This window comes from Quercus lobata, chromosome 2 (genome assembly GCF_001633185.2).
Source record: "Quercus lobata isolate SW786 chromosome 2, ValleyOak3.0 Primary Assembly, whole genome shotgun sequence".
Taxonomy (NCBI): Eukaryota; Viridiplantae; Streptophyta; class Magnoliopsida; order Fagales; family Fagaceae; genus Quercus; species Quercus lobata.
This window is the reverse complement of record NC_044905.1, coordinates 39012318-39032177: the sequence shown is the minus strand read 5'-3', so window position 1 is coordinate 39032177 and position 19860 is coordinate 39012318. Positions and strand designations below refer to the sequence as shown.

The 19860-nt window shown below is 33.6% G+C and overlaps 1 protein-coding gene across 1 annotated transcript; it reads right to left on the bottom strand.

Annotated features, from left to right (window-relative positions):
- Positions 1-3571: 3571 nt before the first annotated feature.
- On the bottom strand, positions 3572-5572 carry LOC115977886. The gene is made up of 4 exons (XM_031099914.1): positions 5239-5572; positions 5020-5132; positions 4542-4919; positions 3572-3979 (listed from the first exon to the last, which is right to left on the bottom strand). Exons 1-4 carry the CDS (start codon positions 5375-5377, stop codon positions 3917-3919), a joined length of 693 nt encoding a protein of 230 aa, XP_030955774.1. The 5' UTR covers positions 5378-5572; the 3' UTR covers positions 3572-3916.
- Between the last annotated feature and the right edge of the window lie 14288 nt (positions 5573-19860).

The following is a 19860-nucleotide window of genomic DNA, read 5'->3' as shown; positions in this document are numbered from 1 at the left end:
TGTAACGTGTTTTTCATTGGGCTTTTTATTGCTGTTTTGTCAAGTGCAGCCTTAGTTTCTTACTTGGATAGGCTTTGTCATCACCGAAAGCCTTTGGGTACCATCTCAAGAGCCCATAGTCGAGTTTCGGCTTGGCTTCCCAACATCTTGGATAGAGGCATCAATTTCCCCCTCGACACATATAAGCACTAAGAATCTTTCATTGAATTAACATGTTTCTCCTTCTCAAAGAATTAACATGTTTCTCTTCTTAACTTTGAAAAGGAATTTTCCTTTGTGATCAGGGTGTTGCAACCTACAACAATGGTAGGTAGGAAAAAAAAAAAAACATTTTTGCATCAAGCCGGAGCAACATTTGATCATCCTATAGACCCATCCCAAAAAGTGCATACCATTCTAACATTTTGTGAAGGGTTCTTCATGTGATGAAAATAATTGGAAATTATGTTAATTATTTGCTAATTCTTTTTTATTATGATCTGTTCTCTCATTCCCATTATTTCAATGCACCGAAACTTTTTTAGTTTCCTAATATTGATTTTCCAAAAGAATTTCTAAGAATATTAATAATGCTGCCAGACCTATTTCAAAATTATAGCACATGGGGTAATTTTTTCTAATTCCCATTATAAAATCCAAAATTCTAGGGGGACTTTGTGGTTGAATAATTTTTCAAGGTTTTTGACGAGGAATATTTCTACAATGCAAAAAAGATGCTAATTCAGGTTAGTTGTCTGATGGTACCCTAATCGTCTAATGACACCCTAGCTAACCAACAATGACACCCTAGTCATCTACCAATGCAAGTGTGTGCCTTCCACTCCACGTAGATATGAAAACTCTTGCACACTATGCTAGAAGATCCTCCCACCAACCCATATGCTCTGAATATGGGAAGTGAACTTCGAGAATCTCAGTGCCCTTAACTCCACTACTCTTATCATGCTTCTTATAAGGAAAGTGGTTAAAATCATGGGCCCTATATAAACCCCAGACCTCCTCTATTCCAAGGGATGATGAGTGAATTTCCCTTGCTCTTGTACTTCTAGAGTTCTTGGAGATTTTGTGAGGCATTGACTTAACCATCAAAGGATCGTCGACTGATCGAACAACCACACACTAACACCCTCTACCAACTCATCTAGCTAGGATGACACCTTGCAAGTGAACTATATAGTATATACATCCTATATACAACTACATTTCCTTGACTAGGAGTGTGACAAGGATAATCTCTTCAATTTTTAATCTTTTTTGGGTGATTATTTTTGACAATAGTACAATCAATTGAAATTTATCATAACGAAGTCTTTTTGTGTGAATCATTGATAAACATGTTAGAACACAATTTATATATATATATATATATATATATTTTTTTTTTTTTTTTAAATTGATCAATTTAGGTCCATTAATATTAATGTTAAGATCAAGTTAAATTTGATGCAACTTTAAGCAAAATTACACCACTTAATAATTTTTATTGGTTTAATATTTTGAAAATCTCCACCACTAGATCACAAGTTCTCAATATTAACAAACACGTCAAATTTCATGTCAATAAGATGTTATTTACTATTGAATTTATAAACTCATCTTTTATATGTAATTTTAAAATACAAAATTTGAATATTTTATAGATAAGATAGTTATTAATTAATAGGATGTCAAAATTCATACTCAATAAAAAAAGGAAAATGAATGATATAACATTTTTTAAAGTTATATTATAATCTATCATTTATATTTACACAATCAAAGTTCCAAACATCTAAAGGAAGTGCTCGAAATTGTGGAAATTTGAGTAGTGTGATGGCTGAGCTATGGGCTCTCATGGATGGGCTTGTTTTAGCCAGGAACGAAAATGTTTCAAATTTATGTGTGGAACTAGATGCTTTAGCTGTTATACAATTATTGAAAAATTCCAATGCCAATTGCTTATTAGAGCCTTTACTCGTTGATCGCAGAGACATGTTGAAGTCATTCCCCAACCTTCAGATTGAACACACTTATAAGGAACTTAATTGGTGTGCGGATGTTTTAGCTAGATTAGGCAAGGCTAGCAAAGAAGCTTTTGTGTTGTTTGTTAACCCACCGTGCCTATGGTGGGTCAGCTATGCTTCCTTGATAGAGAGTGAGCTTTTTGTAACATATTTATTTCCAGTAAATTACTAGATGTCCTCTTCCACCAAAATATATATATATATATATATATATATATAAAAGATGAGTTCAAGTTACACCTTTTTATAGCCATTGATTTTCAAAATATCTAACGGCTAAAAAGAAAACATTATTATGCATATTATTATTAAATACTTACCTAATTAATAACATTCTTATTATCTCTCTCCTTATTAATTACGCTCTCAAATCTACTAACTTTTAGTGGGAGAGAGAAAACAAATAGCAAATATGGCAAGACCGTGTGTATTGCTCCAATCTACCACCACCTTCTCTCTCAACTTGTGACTCATTTTCTCATTCTGTTAATTAGGAACAAAATTTTCATATTCTCTTAACTGTTTTGTTTCTTGGCTTTGTGCTCATCGACAACTGACTTAGGAATTTGATAGAGGTAATTCTTTAGCTTGATTACAAGAATAAATATTAGAGAGCAAAAACTAAGAGCAAATACCATCCAATTTTTCATTTCAATTATTAAATTGCTAAAAATTTTATTAAGAGGAAAAAAAGGGAATGAAGGAATGATAAGAATCAAACCAGCAGCACTCCAAGCAAGCAAAGTGATTGCCTTTCAGTTTCATCTCTTTGTTATTCCATCTCCAGGCCAAAGTCCATTTACTCTTACCTCTTCAATCTTGCTCCTCGTTGAAGACCACCTTAATGGTGTTTGGAGAGTGAAATTTATATATATAAAATAAATAAATCAAAATTTTTAATATGAATATAAGCAAAACTTCTCTACCCAAATTACTTTTCCTTTGGTACTACAACTTCTATTCTACCCTTTTATGTTTTATATTTCGCTAATCCATTTCTATGTCCTTAACTGTGTCAAAAACCAAAAACAATATAAAGAGAAAAGATTACATAAATACCTATGAGAGAGAGAAAGAGGAAGAGAAATAAGTACACCTTTTTTGGGTTAAGAGATAAGTATAGAATATAGTAAATAAGGAATAATAAATGAGATCCTAATCTGAGTATTAATGAGTGTCTATTTTTGAACATATATATATATATATATATATGTATGTATGTATGTATTCACACACACACACTTAGTATAACTTTAAGTAAAATATTACACCGCCCAATATTTTTTAATTAGATGTGAGTTTTGATAAATTTATTGTTAGATTACATTATTTTCATATATTCTCCATGCTTATAAAATTTAAAGATGATCAAAGACTAATAACTATGTCATCAATTAATTGTTTAAATTCACATTTTTATAGTTTAAAATAATGTATAAAAGATGGGTTTATGAATCGAATGATAAATTATATTCGATTAGCATAAAAATTGGCATGCATGTTAAGAACATATAAAACATGTAATTCAACGGTTCAAAGTATGAATTCAATAACAAGTTATTGGGTGATATAACATTACTTAGAGTTACACTAGGTATAACTTGATTTTATCATTAAAAGGAGAAAAAGGGTGGAGAGTGGGGACAGAGTGCTAAAAAGAAAAAGGAGTACTTGATTGCATGGCAAAACTTTAAAGCTACTTTAGATCAAACCTGAGTAAATGGTTCAGTTCAACATGGGTGGCGTTTGTGTCCAGTGGCCAGTTTCATTGGACACGTTAAAATGCGGACACGTGTCCGTATCCTAACGTGTCCAATGAAATTGGCCACTGAACACAAGCCGTTCCTGTTCAACATTACCCTACTCATATATTTTACACTCCACAAAATGCAACCAATTCTCTGTTCCTCTTTTTACAGCATCAGCAAAGCCACACATAATAGAGCCATTTCCACCGCAAATGGCCCCACCATCACCTGCATTCCCACCGGAAATAAGAACACCCAATCAGGAGTACGCCATCAAAAGTAAACTCCCAAAAAAAACCTCTTCATTTTTTTTCCCACTATACATAATATTAAAAATATGCAGATGTACATATTTGTATATATACTTTTACACGTATTCCCAGCATAAAGTTATGGGTCATACATTCCCCAATCCCGTGTGTTTTTTTTTTTTTTCCTTAATTTAAAATCAGTGGTGTCCTTTGTATTTGGTCAAACTTTTCCATTTTCTGCCCACAATACATTTTGAAAATCCTATTAATATAAAATAGATGTAGTATACAAAATTTGAGACCTCAAGTTTCTAGATACGTTTTATTGTGTTAGGAAATACACATGTAAATAAATTTAGAAACACTCAATTTCATAATTTGTTAACTCCTGCCGCGGCGAATCGGTGACTGATGGACATTTTATGACTATTACTGACTTTGTGTGACAATCACAACTCAATCACAATCGCACAAACCAGGGACATGTAAAAATGGTTGCCCATAGGAAAGAGAGAGAGAGTTGCATAATGCATATATACCTGTCGTCCTCCATGGGCAGAGGTTGGTAAAGGACGTATAGTAGCAGAGTCGACTTCACCAGTAGGCAAAGGCACCGCAGGATTACTGTTAATAAATGGTATACCCCCACCTTTATCAGGCACTATGGACGAAGAACTACCACTGGGTGCCGGACTCGGCGAATCGGCTTGCCGAGGATGGAATGGCCACGAGAATGCTGGAGAAGATGATACAACTCGGCCGGAAGAGGGAGCTGGAGCTGGAGCTGGAGCTGGAGATGGACCCAGATTAGTGGAACTTTGAGTCACCTTTACTGCATACTTTTCAGAGGCTTCGCATGTTTTCAAAGTGCCATTGTTGAAGGTGAAGTAGAAGAATCCCGGGCGTGATGGGTGCCACTTTAAAAATAAAACATGATCAGAGAGAAAACAAAGCCATTTTTAAGAGTACCCAGATGAAGTACGTACGTAGTTGAGAGAGAGAGAGAGAGAGACATACAGTGTAAGAGGTTGAATTAAGTCTGCTGAGAAGTGTGGCTTGAGTAAAATTGCAGAGATTGAAGGCTCTTTGGTTCTTGAAAATGTAGAGGTTGTAGTGATTGCGTTTAAAAACTGAGGTACAAAAGACAAAGCAGAGAACAACTTATATATGTTAGTTGCTAGCCCGAACAAACAATGGTATATAAAAACCTCTTTTTGTGAGCGATGTAATACTTACTGATGGAGTCTCCTATATGAACAGCTGGATTCTTCCATTCTGAAACTCCATCTACTAGTATGGTGGTGGAGTGAGAGGGCTGCAAAATTAAAGCAAAAAGAGAGAGGAAGAAGATGATGAGCATTGAGGGGACCTTCATGAGCTGTAATGTGTGTTTTTGTTTCTTTGAGGGGAAAAGATAAAGATGGATTAGATTAAAGTAAACTTGAGGGGTTTTGGACTACTTTTGATGCTTTATCTCTGTTCCTTTGGCCTCTCTGCCCTCTGGGTCATTGAGAAAGTAAAGAGAGTTTTGAAAAAATGTGAAGAGAGAGAGACTGTTAAAATGGCAGAAGTATTTGGCTTTTCTTGGGAAGAATTTGAAACTTTGAATGGGTGACAGGTCAAGATATTGGGGATTGTGTGGTTTTATAATTTTAAACAGTAAAAGGTAGAATGATTTTGTTTGTTGAAAAAAAAAGTTATATATATATATATATATATATCTCTCTATATATATTGATTCAAGATTTTAAGAAAAAGACATGAAGCAATGGATCATCTGATGACTGATGATGGGGATTATTATTCAAAAATGATTACCTCTCTGATTATTAGCCTGCACTGCACTCTCTATTTTTGGATTAAATAATTTTCTCTAGGGAGATGGGGAATCCAAATTTACTATCTTTTATTATGAAATCTTAAATTTTGTTATCCTTTTCTGAATAGCTTACTCCTTTTTACTTTATGTAATGAAATGAAATGATGCTCATACTTCGATGCAGAAGAGAATAAGATCCCTAAAAGAAATCCTTCATAAAGCAAAACATTTGTAAACAAATGAGAAATGTGCCATGGTGTGGCGAGCAGATACTCGTTAATTATGTAATAAATTATATTGAATGTGTCAATTGCTTACCCCCAAAAAATTAATTAACCTTTAATCAAAATTTTTTGCCAAAAAAAAAAAAAAAAAATGTTTGTCAACTCACACTACGCATAATCGATAATTATGTAAAAACAAATAATGTTGAACTGAAATGTTGTAACATGCATGTTTTCCATTATTTTGTTCTAGGAGACAGGGTGTCAAATAGTATGAAAATTGGTGATTGTCAATCATATTTTATTATACAAGTAATTTTATATAATTACCAATTAACGGGTAACGAGTCGCTTGCCTAGTAGAGGCTGCTGAGGAGTGAGGACCCAAAAAGTTGTATAGAGATGATGGAAATTAACCATTTATTTATTTTCTCGTTTTACCAAATAGTGATTTTTCTATACAACTTTTGGGTAAATATTTTAAGATCTTTTTTCGTTGATAAAAATCTTGGAGATCGAAACTTTGAATAAATTACGATAGGTGATTGATTTAGGGTTCCACTTCATTCCTTTCAAATCAAGTTTGGCTTAGGGGTGTTTCCAGGTCGAGGTCGACTAAGTTTTTATACAAGATTAGTAATTGATGTCAATTGACAATAATCGAGTTATCAAACATCTGACATCCTAAATTGGACTAAATTGTTTTGAGTATGTGTTGTGTGGGCATGTATTGTGTTCCACTTAAGATGTTTACTAGATGAATCTTGAATTTATAAGTAACTAGCATGTAATTTCATGCAAACGCATGGATGCATTTAAAATTAAACAAAAATTTTATTATAAAAATATAAATAATTAGTCAAATTAATTTTTTTGAAGCATGTAACACATGCATTCATGCATACATATGGTTATATTTAAAATTAAACACAATTTTTATCATAAAATATAGATAATTAGTCAATTTTTTTTTAAAGTAAACGTAATTAGTCACATATTAAAATTCTTATCTAAATTTAATACTGTTTATGATTATTTTTTTCTAATTTTTAATAAGATAGAACATGTGGTGATTTTTGTTATGTGGTGATTTTTATTTTATTTATTTATTGAGAAACATGTTGTGATTTTTATTTAGTATATGTGATTTTTTTTTTTGGCACAAAATTGGATTATAATTTCAAATTCTAATTCAATTTTCTCTAAGCTTTACCTATTAATATATATATATATATATATATATATAGATGACTTATAAATTTGAATTTTTTTTAGTTATATGATTATTTTTTACACTAAATTAACTAATTTGTCACAAAAATTTAAAAATTTAGATTAAATAGGACACGTGGCACAAAATTAAACTTTAATTGAAATTTAATTTTTATACTAAATTAACTTACTTGGCACAAAATTCTAAAATTTAGATTAGATGAGACACATGACACAAAATTAGATTCTAATTAAATTCCAATTTGAAACTTAATTGGATTTTTTCTCTGCTATACCTATTATTATATATATAGATTAGTCACTAACCTGTGTGATACGTGGGGACACAATCTATTTTACACTTTGCTAAGGTAGAAAGTTGTGATTTGAGAAATATCAAATTCACGTAAATCTACCATTGACATTGCTTTCTAACACTACATCTCTTGTGCACCACAAGTTCAAAAGTTTCATATTCCTCCTCTCATTCTCACTCTCCCTTTCTCCTAAGACACATTTATTATAGTTCAATAAGGGAATTAATTCTATCATCATTGATGGTTTCCTTTTGGTCAATGTTAGCACTGTCCATAGCATTCATTATTAGCCTTAGCATTCTTTAAAGTTCTCTAAATAGTTATCATTCAATGTTTTTCAAGCCCAATTAGAAACTGTGCCGAGATTTATATTCAAGGTTATATTAATCCTTTACACAACCTTAAGAACATTTAACTTAACAACTATAGCTTATCACATTCCTTTTGATATGTAATGATTATTAATATGGTTCATCTCCCACCCTTGCAACATAACTGAAGCAGCCTAAACTCTATCAATATACCATTTACCTATTTAATCTCAATACTAGAATTTACTAATACAGTAGTGTTGATGCCCATTTTTGACAAAAAGCCCAATGGTAGAAGAAACCCAACAATAGAGGAAGGTGAGAGAAAAAGGGAAATTAAAGAAGTAATAAATCCAATGGGCCAACATGGCAAGCCCATAGGCATGGCAAGAAAAGGAACAACAGAGATGGAAGCCCAACGGGCTAGACGAGCAGGGGTTTCTGCCAAGACAATGTCCAGGCCCATGAAGGGAATAAAAGGAGGCGGTGCAAGCCCAAGGGCCCACGCTTTTCACACCATAAGGGATATGCATGAACACGTAGCAGAATGAGATAAGGCAGAACGACAGAAATGTCGTGGGAGTAAAAGAAGACAAACATAGAGGTTAGGGGAACTCACACAATGGCCGGAGCACCACCTACTTGTACCCAACCAATACAAGAGAGATGGGTCCTCGGTCAAGGGATTTAGAGAGCGTGGTTTGGTAGTGGGGAGAAAATGGGGTTTATTTTGGGGTTCCTGCCGGGGCTTCTTTTGGGAAGAATGCCTTGCTGGGATGACATTTCGCCCAAAAAAGGCAAGTAATAGGCTGGGGCTACTTGATGCATGCCATAAGGGTAAATAGAGAGAGAGCCTCAAATTCTTATCCATTCGGGCAAGGTAGAGAAGGGGAGGGGGGAGAAACAAAACAAAAGGTTTTGTCTTGGAATGAAGAGTGGTGTAGCAAGCACACTATGAGCAAAAATAGTGACCAGGCAACCAACGGGTTAGTAGCCCACAAGAAACCAAAAACGGTTGGTGAAGCCTTAGGGACAAAAGGGAGAAATTCCATGGAATCAAGCAATATAAAAGGAAGGAAGGTGGCCATGAATAAGGAGGAGGAGGGACGGAGAGGATAGTAAGAAAACTAAGGATCAAAGAACAAAAAGAAAAGACACCGAAGTGGTAAAAGAAAAAAGGAACAGAGAAAATACGGCAGAAATAGATGCATGCATCAGTAGACCACCTTTTCTCTCCCTTTTGACATCCCCACCCTCTGAAACTCTGTGAATTGGAACCTAAAACCATTTAGGTCCTTTCTCTAGCACGAGTAATTTCAATGGCAGAAACTTGTAACGAGATTATTTGTGTTGGCGTTTGGTTCCCTTCTTGAACCTATTCTTGCTGAGTGACTAGACCCAGGATTGGGAGAGCGAGCCAATGTTATTGTGCTTGTTTAGAATCATAGTTATTCCCCTACTTTGGCATACTTTAGCTTATTTGATATTCACACTGTTAATTCTGCTACAATGTTAAGTTATTAATTATTCTGTTGTAACATCCTTACTCTATTTGCTGTATCAGTTGTTCTGCTATATTATCTCTTATTTTATTTGTGGTATTAGTTGTCCAACGGTAGTTTCTTTTATTATATTTTCATTTTGTTATTTTATCTTTAGTTGTGTTAGTTGTAACAGTTATTCTGCTGTGCCTACATTTGCCGCGTCCAGTTTGCTGTATCGCTTCCATGCCATCTAAGCATTGGGCATGCCTGGCTTGCGCACAAGTTGGCCTGTAGTGTAACCGCACGAGGCCAGTCCCAACTCCCTTACCCACTTACTCACAGGCCTTAGTGTAACAAACGGGCTTTAGCCCATTAACATGAAAAGGCCCCTACAAGCAGCAATTGCTAATACACCACGATTGATATCTAATGATAAGTCATAAATTAATATGGTTCATCTTCCAACTCAAGAAGCCCATCAACACCCCTTCCATACCCAATCCCCACTACTTTCCCTCACCATACCTAATTCTATCCCCATTTAATATCTCCAAACATATGTGATTTCCCTTAACTTGAGAATCCTGCAGCAATTTTCATATTGTAAATGTAGCAACCTAAGCCTATAACTCCAATGAAACCATATCCTTCACTTATTACCCTAACCCACAACATTAAATCCACCTATTTTCTCCACACCCAAACCTACAATCGGTTATTAACCTAAATCACCTATTATAGAATTTGTCTAAAAATTCTAAAACTTAAGATCAAAATCAATATAACAGCATATAAAATTATGTACAAAACCATTCAAGACAGACGCATTTGGCTTGCTCATCCTCTTTTGAATAATTAAGATGGTAGGGGATTGGATAAATTCTACAAATTAGACTTACATATATTTATTGTGTAGCATCTTTGAATGGTAGAGGTAAATTATAATATTAAACTTAGATTTTACTTACATAACAATTAGATAGCAACATCCTAATTAGAAATAACTAATAAGTCAAATAACCACCAAAAAAAAAAAAAAAAGACCTGTCAAACAAAAACATAGTTCTACAATACGTAATCTTAAGCTATGAGGAATTCTAAGTTGTGGTTTATTTGTACAACATAACCCTAGTCTAAGTGTGATTAATAAGGATTAGAATTTTGATTAGCATCAAATATTTGTGGAGGGCCATTAGGCATCATAATCTATAGCTTGTACCATTTCATTAGGTATAGGATTTGAAATCAGAGTTTTCTCTCCCATGCTATTTCTTGAAGGAGAATATGTCTCTAAGATTTTATTTTATTTTTTATTTTTAAATCTCTCTTCTCTGCAGCCAAAGTGAGAAGGGTGAAGAAAAAAAAGAGAACAAATTAAATTCAAAGAAAATAGAAAGGAGGGAAAAGCAAGCATACAAAGAAGATTCAACAATGATGGAAACTATGGCTGTTGAATTAGTCCTAATCAAAGTCATGATATATGCAGATTGGTGGTCAAGATTTTTGGGGATTAGAGTGAGTGAGAAGGAAGGTGTTAAAGTGGTTTTCTGCACAATTATGAATCTAGTGTGGGTTTTGGCAGAGTTGAGGGAGGGGAAGTAATCAACTTCTAGAAATATGAGATATAGGAAGAATGAGAGAATAAAAATTGGGGAATGGAAGAATGAAAAGAGGCATAGACTCATATTCTTGAAAACAATCGAGATGTTTTTTTTTTTTTTTTTTTTTTTTAATAAAAATTTAAAAAAAATAATTGTTGATGTGGAAAATTGTGAAGTCTCTAAAGCTTATGTGGCAAGCTCTCATGAGATCAACAAAAAGTTAAAGGCTTCAGTTATATGGTATTTATAGATTATGTAGCGTCTCAATTGCAACTTGACTGTGGGAGTTTATAAGTTGGGTTTGGTTAGGTTTTTGTGCAAAACTAGAAACTACTGCCAACCAAGAATAATTGGGCTATTGATAGGGGCAACTCCACCTGGAGCCTGGGGGTTTAAATGAACCCCCTAAACTGACCCCAAAAAAATTATATATAATATGTTTTACTCTTTTTTTCTTTGGTTTTAACCCCTTAAAATAAAATTTTGAACACTCTAAGCCTAGATTTTTTTAAAACCTAGTTGAAATAAGTTTGATTATGATCATCTTAACAATATCTTGGCCTTTTTAAACACACACACACACACAAAGAAAACAACAACAACAACAACAACAAAAGTAGAAATTTGTTAATTTTAAACCTTACAAAAAACTCATTTAGATCTTAATAAATTTGAAATAAATTAATCAATTGATGAATGATTGATTGGCTGTGTACATTGAAAGAAATGTAGCTAGTAGGATTGATAATGAAGATATCATGCAATGATTTCAAAATATGAAACTTCATAGAAAATAATTGTAAAACTTTATGTATTTTAGTTTTTTTTTGTGTGTGATTTTGATATATTTAAGTTCTCTTATGTTTAAAATTTTGTATAATTTATGTTTCTTATTGGCCCTCCTAAAAAATAATTCTAGAGTCGTCATTGGCTATCGACCAAATGGTGTCTTTGAGCCATCACTACCCAAAATAAAAAAAATAAAAAACCCTGCCTATAACAGCGTTTTTTTGTGGCATTTGCAAAAAATGCCATAATAGGTACCTTATAGTGGCGTTTTCTAAAAACGTTGCTATAGGCATATCTATAGTCGCATTTAGAGGAGTCTATAGTGGTGTTTTTCAAACACTAGCCTATAGCAGCATTTTAAAAATGCCACTATAGGTCCTTGTCTTACAAGGGTCTATAGTGGTGTTTGTAACAAACGCCACTATAGCCCAGCACACATAAAAAAAAAAAAAAGGGGGACCTATAGCGGCATTTGCAAACGCCACTATAGGTCATAGTCTTACAAGAGCCTATAGTGGTGTTTGTAAAACGCTGCTATAGCCCAACACACACACACACACACACACACAAAACGTTAAAAAAAGAGTAGCACAAAAAAAAATTAAAATTTTAAAATTAAAACAGGGGACCTATAGCGGAGTTTACAAACGCCACTATAGGTCCTGGACTTACAAGGGCCTAAAGTGGCATTTGTAAAATGCTGCTATAGCCCAGCACAAATAAAAGAATAAATAAAACAAGAGACCTATAGTGGCATTTGCATTTGTAAACGCCACTATAAACCTAGTCATATAAGGGCCTATAGTGCCGTTTGTAAAACATTGCTATAGCCTAGCACCAAAAAAAAAAAAGTTGAAAAAAAGAGTAAAGCACAAAAAAAATTAAAACAAGGGACATATAGCGGCGTTTGCAAACGCCACTATAGGTCCTGGTCATACAAGGGCCTATAATGACGTTTGTAAAACGTTGTTGTAGCCTAGCACACAAAAAAAAAAAAAAAGAAAAAAGAAAAAAGCATTTAGGAAAGAGTCCAGCACCAAAAAAAAAATTAAAATAGGGGACTTATAGTGGCCTTTAAAAACGCTATTATAGGTTCTAATCTTACAAGAGCCTATAGTGGCATTTGTAAAACGCTGCTATTACCCAGCACACACACACACAAAAAAGAAAAAAAGAAAAAAAAAAAAGAGGTTAAAAAAATGTCCCAAGAAAAAATTTAAAACAGGGGACCTATAGCGGCATTTAGAAACGCCACCGTAGGTCCAGCAAAAAATAATTAAAAAAACGTTAAATAAAGTTCAGAACTAAAAAAATTAATTAATTAATTAAAACAAGAGAGTTATAGCAGCGTTTGCAAACAATACTATAGGTTAAAAAAAAAAAAAAACCAATTCCCACACTTTCCTACCTACCCCTATTATCTCCCTTTAAAATTAAACCCCACCTACCCCCATTATTTTCACTCAAAATTTAAAACCTACCTACCCCCACTCTCTTATCAATCCCTTGTCTCCACGCCTAGCTTCTTCAGACTACTTTTCTCTCTCTCTCTCTCTCTCTCTCTCTCTCTCTCTCTCTCTCTCTCTCTCTATTTCACTCTTCTTTCACTACACACCTGGATTTATTCTTTTCTCTTCCTCCCCATTTTGATTTTATTTTCCCTATTTTATTTGTGGTGGTGTTAATGTTAGTGGGTTTTGGATTTGAAGATGGTATTGTAGCTAGTTGATTTTGTTCAAATTTGTAGATGGTGCTACTATTGTGGATTTGTGATTGAAGAAGGAGTGCTGTTGTGCTTGATGCCATTGGTTGTATAGTTGCGGGTAAGCATTTAAAAAAAAAAAAAAATTTAATGATTGTTTTGGTCTATTCCTTTTTTGATAATAGTTTTGGTCTATTTCTTGCTTGCTGTCAACTTTGCTTCGTAGGTCTTTGAATGTGTTGGGGTGGAGTTGTTGTTGTTGTTTTTTTATTTTTTTGGATGTGAGCATGCTGTGTTTGATTTTGAATTTTTTTTAGGTGGGTTTGTGTTTCATTTTGAATATGCTGGATCGGCTATAGTGTTTGTATTTTGTTTTATTTATGTATTTTGTTTTTTTTTTGTATCTTTTAATTTAATTAAAATTCTAATTTTAATTTAATTACAATTAAAAAAAACTTTTGATTACCAAAGATTAATTTTTGGTAATCAATACTTTTTTTGTTGGTGGTTTTTGGCTATAGTGGCGTTGTGAAACGCTGCTATAGCTATTTAAAAAAAAAAAAAAAAAATAGGGTCTATAGTAGTGTTTTAAAAACACCACTATAGGGTATAGACCTATAGTGGCGTTTTGAAACGCTGCTATAGCCTAATTAAAAAATAAAATAGGCTTAGTGGCGTTTTGAAACGCTGTTATAGCCTAATTAAAAAATAAAATAGGCTTATAGTAGTGTTTTAGAAACGCCACTATAGGTTGTGGACCTATAGTGGCGTTTATAAAAATGCTGCTATAGCTTTTTATTTAAAAAAAAAAAAAATTGGGCCTATGGCAGCGTTTTGTAAACGCCACTATAGCAAATGCTGCTACAGCCCAAATGGGCCTATAGTGGTGTTTTAGAAACACCACTATAGGTCCAGTTTTTTGTAGTGCATGGTCAAATCCATCTGGTTTTGTCATCTTGGAGTTCTTCTTTTTATCTTTGGCATCTCCCTTGGAGCAATGCAAGGTAGCAACTTGTGGCTGGGACGGATTGATTAAGTATTGGTAAGTTAACATCTCATTCTCTGACATTATTGTGGACTCATTCATATATGCATCTATTTTGGTACATGCTAACTTATCCAACTTGATATTCATCTTTCTAAAACTTGCACAATGTAGATTTTAAAAGTTGCACAATGCATATTGAAGACCAACTACATTTCTTTTTTCAAATTTTACTGACATATTTAAATTTTCATATCCAACCTTGTAGTCATTTAGCTTTTGTAGGATAAGCAGCATCAGCTTGTGGTAAGTTAGGGATCTTATATAGAGGTGGCCAATGAAGTTCTAAAGGGTGAGTAAATTATGCTTCATAATATCATACTAGTCTATAATGAATGCTTAAAATTTCTGATATGGTAGGCTGTTGATTTGGAGCAAGCGGGTGACTTACATGGTGATATAAAGTGGTGTACATTAATATTGGGAGTGTTGATTGTTTTGTGAATATTGTATTTAACCCTTAGTATGTGCATTACTGAAATGGCGTTGAAATGGTGTTGTAGGTGAAAATCATAAATCATTATATAGCAATGAATGTAGTTTTGATCTTTTCACTCTTGATGCTTAGCTTAGATTATGTCTTGTTCTTGTAGCAAAGACTCATCTTGAAATTTCTTTTGAACTTTGGTGATGTACTTTGAATTTTCTATAAATTCATTTTAACATATGTATGTACTTTGGTCCTTTTTTACTAGGAATTTGAAGCATGATATTGAGGAAGTCGCAGAGCTCATAAGAGACAAACAAGTGAAAAATGTAGAAGTGTAAGTTTGATCATAACTAATGAATATGTGAGGGTTGGTTTTCTAGAGCAACTATATGGGTCTTTTTGTCTCATGGGTCAAGATAAATTTATTTTAAAGTGTCTTCCTTTGCATTTGAGATGATTTTGACATATGTAAATGTAAGTATTATGCTTGTTGCTTGCCAAGTGCTTGGTAAATTACCTCTATGAGGTATACAATTAGATTACTTGACTTTTGGTTGTGATAATTGTTATATAAGGTTATGAGTTGCCTTAGCAACGTTGTCATTAAATGAAATTATAACGTTGTCTTTATTATATTTAGGATCGTGATGATGCAGTTGATCATTCTCCTACTGTGCAAAATCAATCATCGAGCCTGGGGTTTACTTTTTTTTTTTTTTTTTTTTTTTTTCTTAGTTTGCAACTTTGATATAATATTCTAGACATTTGGAATGTCTTGTATTAGGCATGACAATTATTATAGCTATAAATTGTATTAATTTGATAGTTTGAATATGTTTGATTATTGTGGGATTTATATTGGCTTGTGTCAACTAGATCTAGTCCTTTATTTTATATTGATTTTTGTTTAGCTATAAACAAGTTGGGAAAACAGCATTTTTGCCCCCTTTTTTTTTAAAAGGGTCCTATAGCGGCACTTTTGAAACTGCCGCTATAGGCCTTTTTAGTCAGTATAAAAAGGGCAATAGCGGCAGTTTCACTATAGGCCTTTTTAGTCAGTATAAAAAGGTCTATAGCGGCGCTTTTGAAACCGCCGCTATCGCCCCAATTTAAAAAAAGGCCTATAACAACGCTTTTAAAACAACCACTATAGGCCTTTTTAAATACAATGGTGGTTTTAAAGGTGCCATTATTGGCTATATTTAAAAAAAAAAGACCTATCTCGGCGCTTTTAAACCACCACTATAGCCTGTATTTAAAGAAAAAAAAACCCTATAATAGCGCTTTAAAAAGGGTTGGGGTAGGGTCTGAAAAGCACCTAGACCTATCTCTGCGCTTTTGAAAAGCACTGGTACAAGTCCGACAACCCTATACTGACTATCCCTGCATGGCAGTTTAAAGTGTCGGGAGAAAAAGTGTCGGGATAGGCATTTTGGGCCTATTCCAACGCTTTTTGGGGCTATCCCAGTAGTTTTGCAAACGCTGAAATAGGCCAATTTTTTTGTAGTGTGACAACATAGGAAGAGAGAGGATTAACTGTCAACAAATCTTTACCTCCCACAATCTAATATTGACCTCACAAATTTTAAACTAGCCCCCCATAGCCACAATGGGGAAAATGTCACCTATAAACAATGGTGGCCATTGAAGAGAATAGGGGCCTAGATATCTATTTATCAATTGGGTTGATCTCTTAAAATCCCTCAACGTGGTATTTGAGTGAAACAAATATGGTTTGTCAATATAAGACTTGATGCTAACTAAAATAATAGGTGAAATCATCCTAAAAGAGAGAAGCCAGTTCGGTTAAACACAAGTGGCTTGAGGTGGGACAAAGTGAAAATAAAAGACTAGGTTATTTGATTATTAAATCATCCCAAGACTTTATTATTTAGCATTTAACTCCATGAAACAATCCATAGTTAAATAAAGTCAATGGTTACTGTCATTTTGTAAATCAGTACATTTAAGTCCTTGAACCCCCAATTTAATATATGTTGATTATTCTTATATTCTTATGAAATCTAATTCTATTGAATATAGATATTTCTAACTCCTTACTAACATAGTTAGGTTTGACATTCTGAATAATCAACTCTCATTAAATTATCTCAAGAGTATGTTTTGTGTTTCTTATCGAGATTATGGATTCCGTCTTAAAAATGAGTGCTCCTACAAAACTACATGCAATTACTCAACATACTGAGTTATTGACCATGCAAGATCTCACTTCGGCATACATTAAAGCAACCAACCATTAATGTTTAATTTTACCGTCCTCATAGGGTTGAGAATTAATGCAAATAGCAGTTGTGAGATTTATTTGTTCAAGTGACAATAGTTGATAGAACAAAGAATCTCATAGTGGTCCAATTCAGTGGATTATAAACACTTGAAACACACCAACATATCAATCAGAAGTCTTCCCTTTCATGATCAAAACAAATTATCATAATTGATATGTCATAGTCTTCATAGATGAAATATCCAATTTCATTACTAACTACGAACTAAATTTGGGGGTAATTACACTCTCCTCCCTAGTTTGAGGAAATGACACTCCTCCCTATACATGAAGGGAAAAAAACACTTTTCCCTATTGACATCTGATTGACTAAACTTTGTTAAATTAATATTAAAAATGTTGTGTATTAACCTGTCATTTGCTTAAGGGCAGGCTTCCAAAATTATCTCATTTCATAATTAAAATTCATTGTTTTAAAATTTTAATTATTAAAGTGTATTTTAAAATATTAAATGTGAATTTTTCTTAGTATTTTTTTTTTTCTTTTTTCAATAGGTTATGGAGAGATTTGCCATTGCAAGTTTGCAAGTGTTTTGGTACTTGATAATTTTTTTTTCCTAAATTTATCAGTTATTTTATTACTAACTGTTGTTAAACTTTTGTAGAGAGATTCTTATATAACTTAAGAATATTCCATTACTAATATAAACAAAATGAGGGGAGTGTTAATTTCTTCAAATCTCAAGGGAAGGGAGTTTTTTTTCCTTCAGGTTTGGGGTGGAGTATCATTCACCAAAATCTCAAAAGAGTGGAGTGTAATTACTCCACTCCCTCTAGCTACCAACGGACTTGATGAAATCTTGTCTTCACTAACTTTCCGAATCCTGCAACATCGCACTAGTTGTTGCTCTACCACACCTTATTGGCTAAATATGGGTCAAGCTTCAATACTTCCCAAGCTCCAAGACACTCTCAACACTCAGATTGTGTGTAAATTGAGTTTGAATGAAATCTTCTCTTAAGGTATGTCAATGGGAGAGGGAAAGAGTAGACTACAAAAGAATTTTCTTTTAAGAGATGAGTAGCTCTCTCTAGAGGAGGGTGTATTTATTTTTCCACATAGGTAAAGTGTGGGAAAGAAGGATGTATATAGTAGGGTTAGGAAGGGCACAACAAGTGATCCAACTAACAAATTTCTCTACAATACTGAATCACTCGCGAGTCACTCACAGATTGGCCCTACTCATGAGTCACTTGCGAGTTACTCTGCTATAACTGAAATTTGAATTCTCATGTGCATTCTACATGTCCACTTGCAAGTTGCTTTTTCTTGCAAATCGTCTCGCGAGTTGCAATGTCTAGTTACTCTTCATGAAAATCTAACCCAACCTAATTAAAATAAAAGCCCACAAAATACATAGAATTTATGCATGAATTTACAAAGAAATTAGAATATAGCCAACATAAAACAAGAGAAATCACAACTTAACATAATCATATCAGATTTCTGAATGAACTCAGATCTAGTTTGTAAGACCAATTAGGTATGGGGAATCTGTGAGTTAGAGAAAAGTAATGAGTGAAGGATAAGGGGTTTCTTGAAGTTAGAAAGTTAAAGAGCAAATTATGCATATCAAAAATTTTGATCTATTTGAAATGTAAAGGTGAGAAGTATATAAGGCGTTTTGGTTGGGATTTTTGTGAAGCAACAAGGATATTTTGAAGGTGGAAATACTGGGAAAAATGTTGAAATTTCATGGTTTGGGCTTGAGATAAGTGAAATTATTGAAAACTGTAGAACAAAAACCCTACAATTGCTGAATCTAATAGAGCAAAATTTTCTCTGAACTCAAAGGAACAAGGATCAAATCCTATGCTCTAATACATAAATGATGCAAGAAAATTATTACTTACATTTTCTATAGAGAGAAGGATTCTAGAGAGAGGGAGGAAAGTAGAGAAAGAAAGAGAATTCCCACCTCAACCTAATCTAAAATCTGAAATATTGAAATTCACTAACAAAAATCTTCTATTACAATATTTATACATGGATACTTATAGCTTAAGGGTTAGTTCTTGGTGATGACATCATCCATAACTAATTCACATTTATCACAAATACATAACATATTAATCACACGTTATATTTAATGTAGCACATGGCTTCTAACAACTTACTAAAATCTAGAATGTGCATGTGCCCTCCCCTCTGAGTATCAAAAAAACCTTAGTCTCACATCGATTGTGGTGATGTGTGTTTGTGGGCTCATATACTGCTCATGCAGTTTTTGTACTAACGTGTGGTGTTGAGTTCCATTTCCCCCCTCCCCTCTGAGTATCAAAATATATATATATAATGTGCATGTGCCTTTAACTAATTTTCCATCCAATTTTAAAATATTACAACAAACTTGCACATGTTTAGTTAGCTACAATGAGCACATGAGACGTGAAATACATTCATTAGGTTTGTCTTGCCTTGTTCCATGTCACTCCCCTCTGCCATATCACCATGCTATGTTCACATTCTAGGCTCCCTAGTTGGCATCTAATCCTTGAGCTTTCCTACCTGCTTTATTATTTTTGTTAAATTCTATATTTTTGGTCCTCAACTTCATGCCTCATGGGTTTTTTAAAGAGGGGGGTGGGACACATCTGATTTGACCACCCTTGGCCCCA

What these genes read in the sequence shown, in the direction of transcription:
- LOC115977886 (XM_031099914.1), bottom strand. Translation starts at nt 5,377, where the DNA reads ATGAAGGTCCCCTCAATGCTCATCATCTTCTTCCTCTCTCTTTTTGCT. An exon ending in TTAATTCAACCTCTTACACT is followed by an intron (nt 4,920 to 5,019) that starts GTATGTCTCTCT and finishes TTATTTTTAAAG; the next exon opens with TGGCACCCATCACGCCCGGG. An exon ending in CTGCCCATGGAGGACGACAG is followed by an intron (nt 3,980 to 4,541) that starts GTATATATGCAT and finishes GTGGGAATGCAG; the next exon opens with GTGATGGTGGGGCCATTTGC.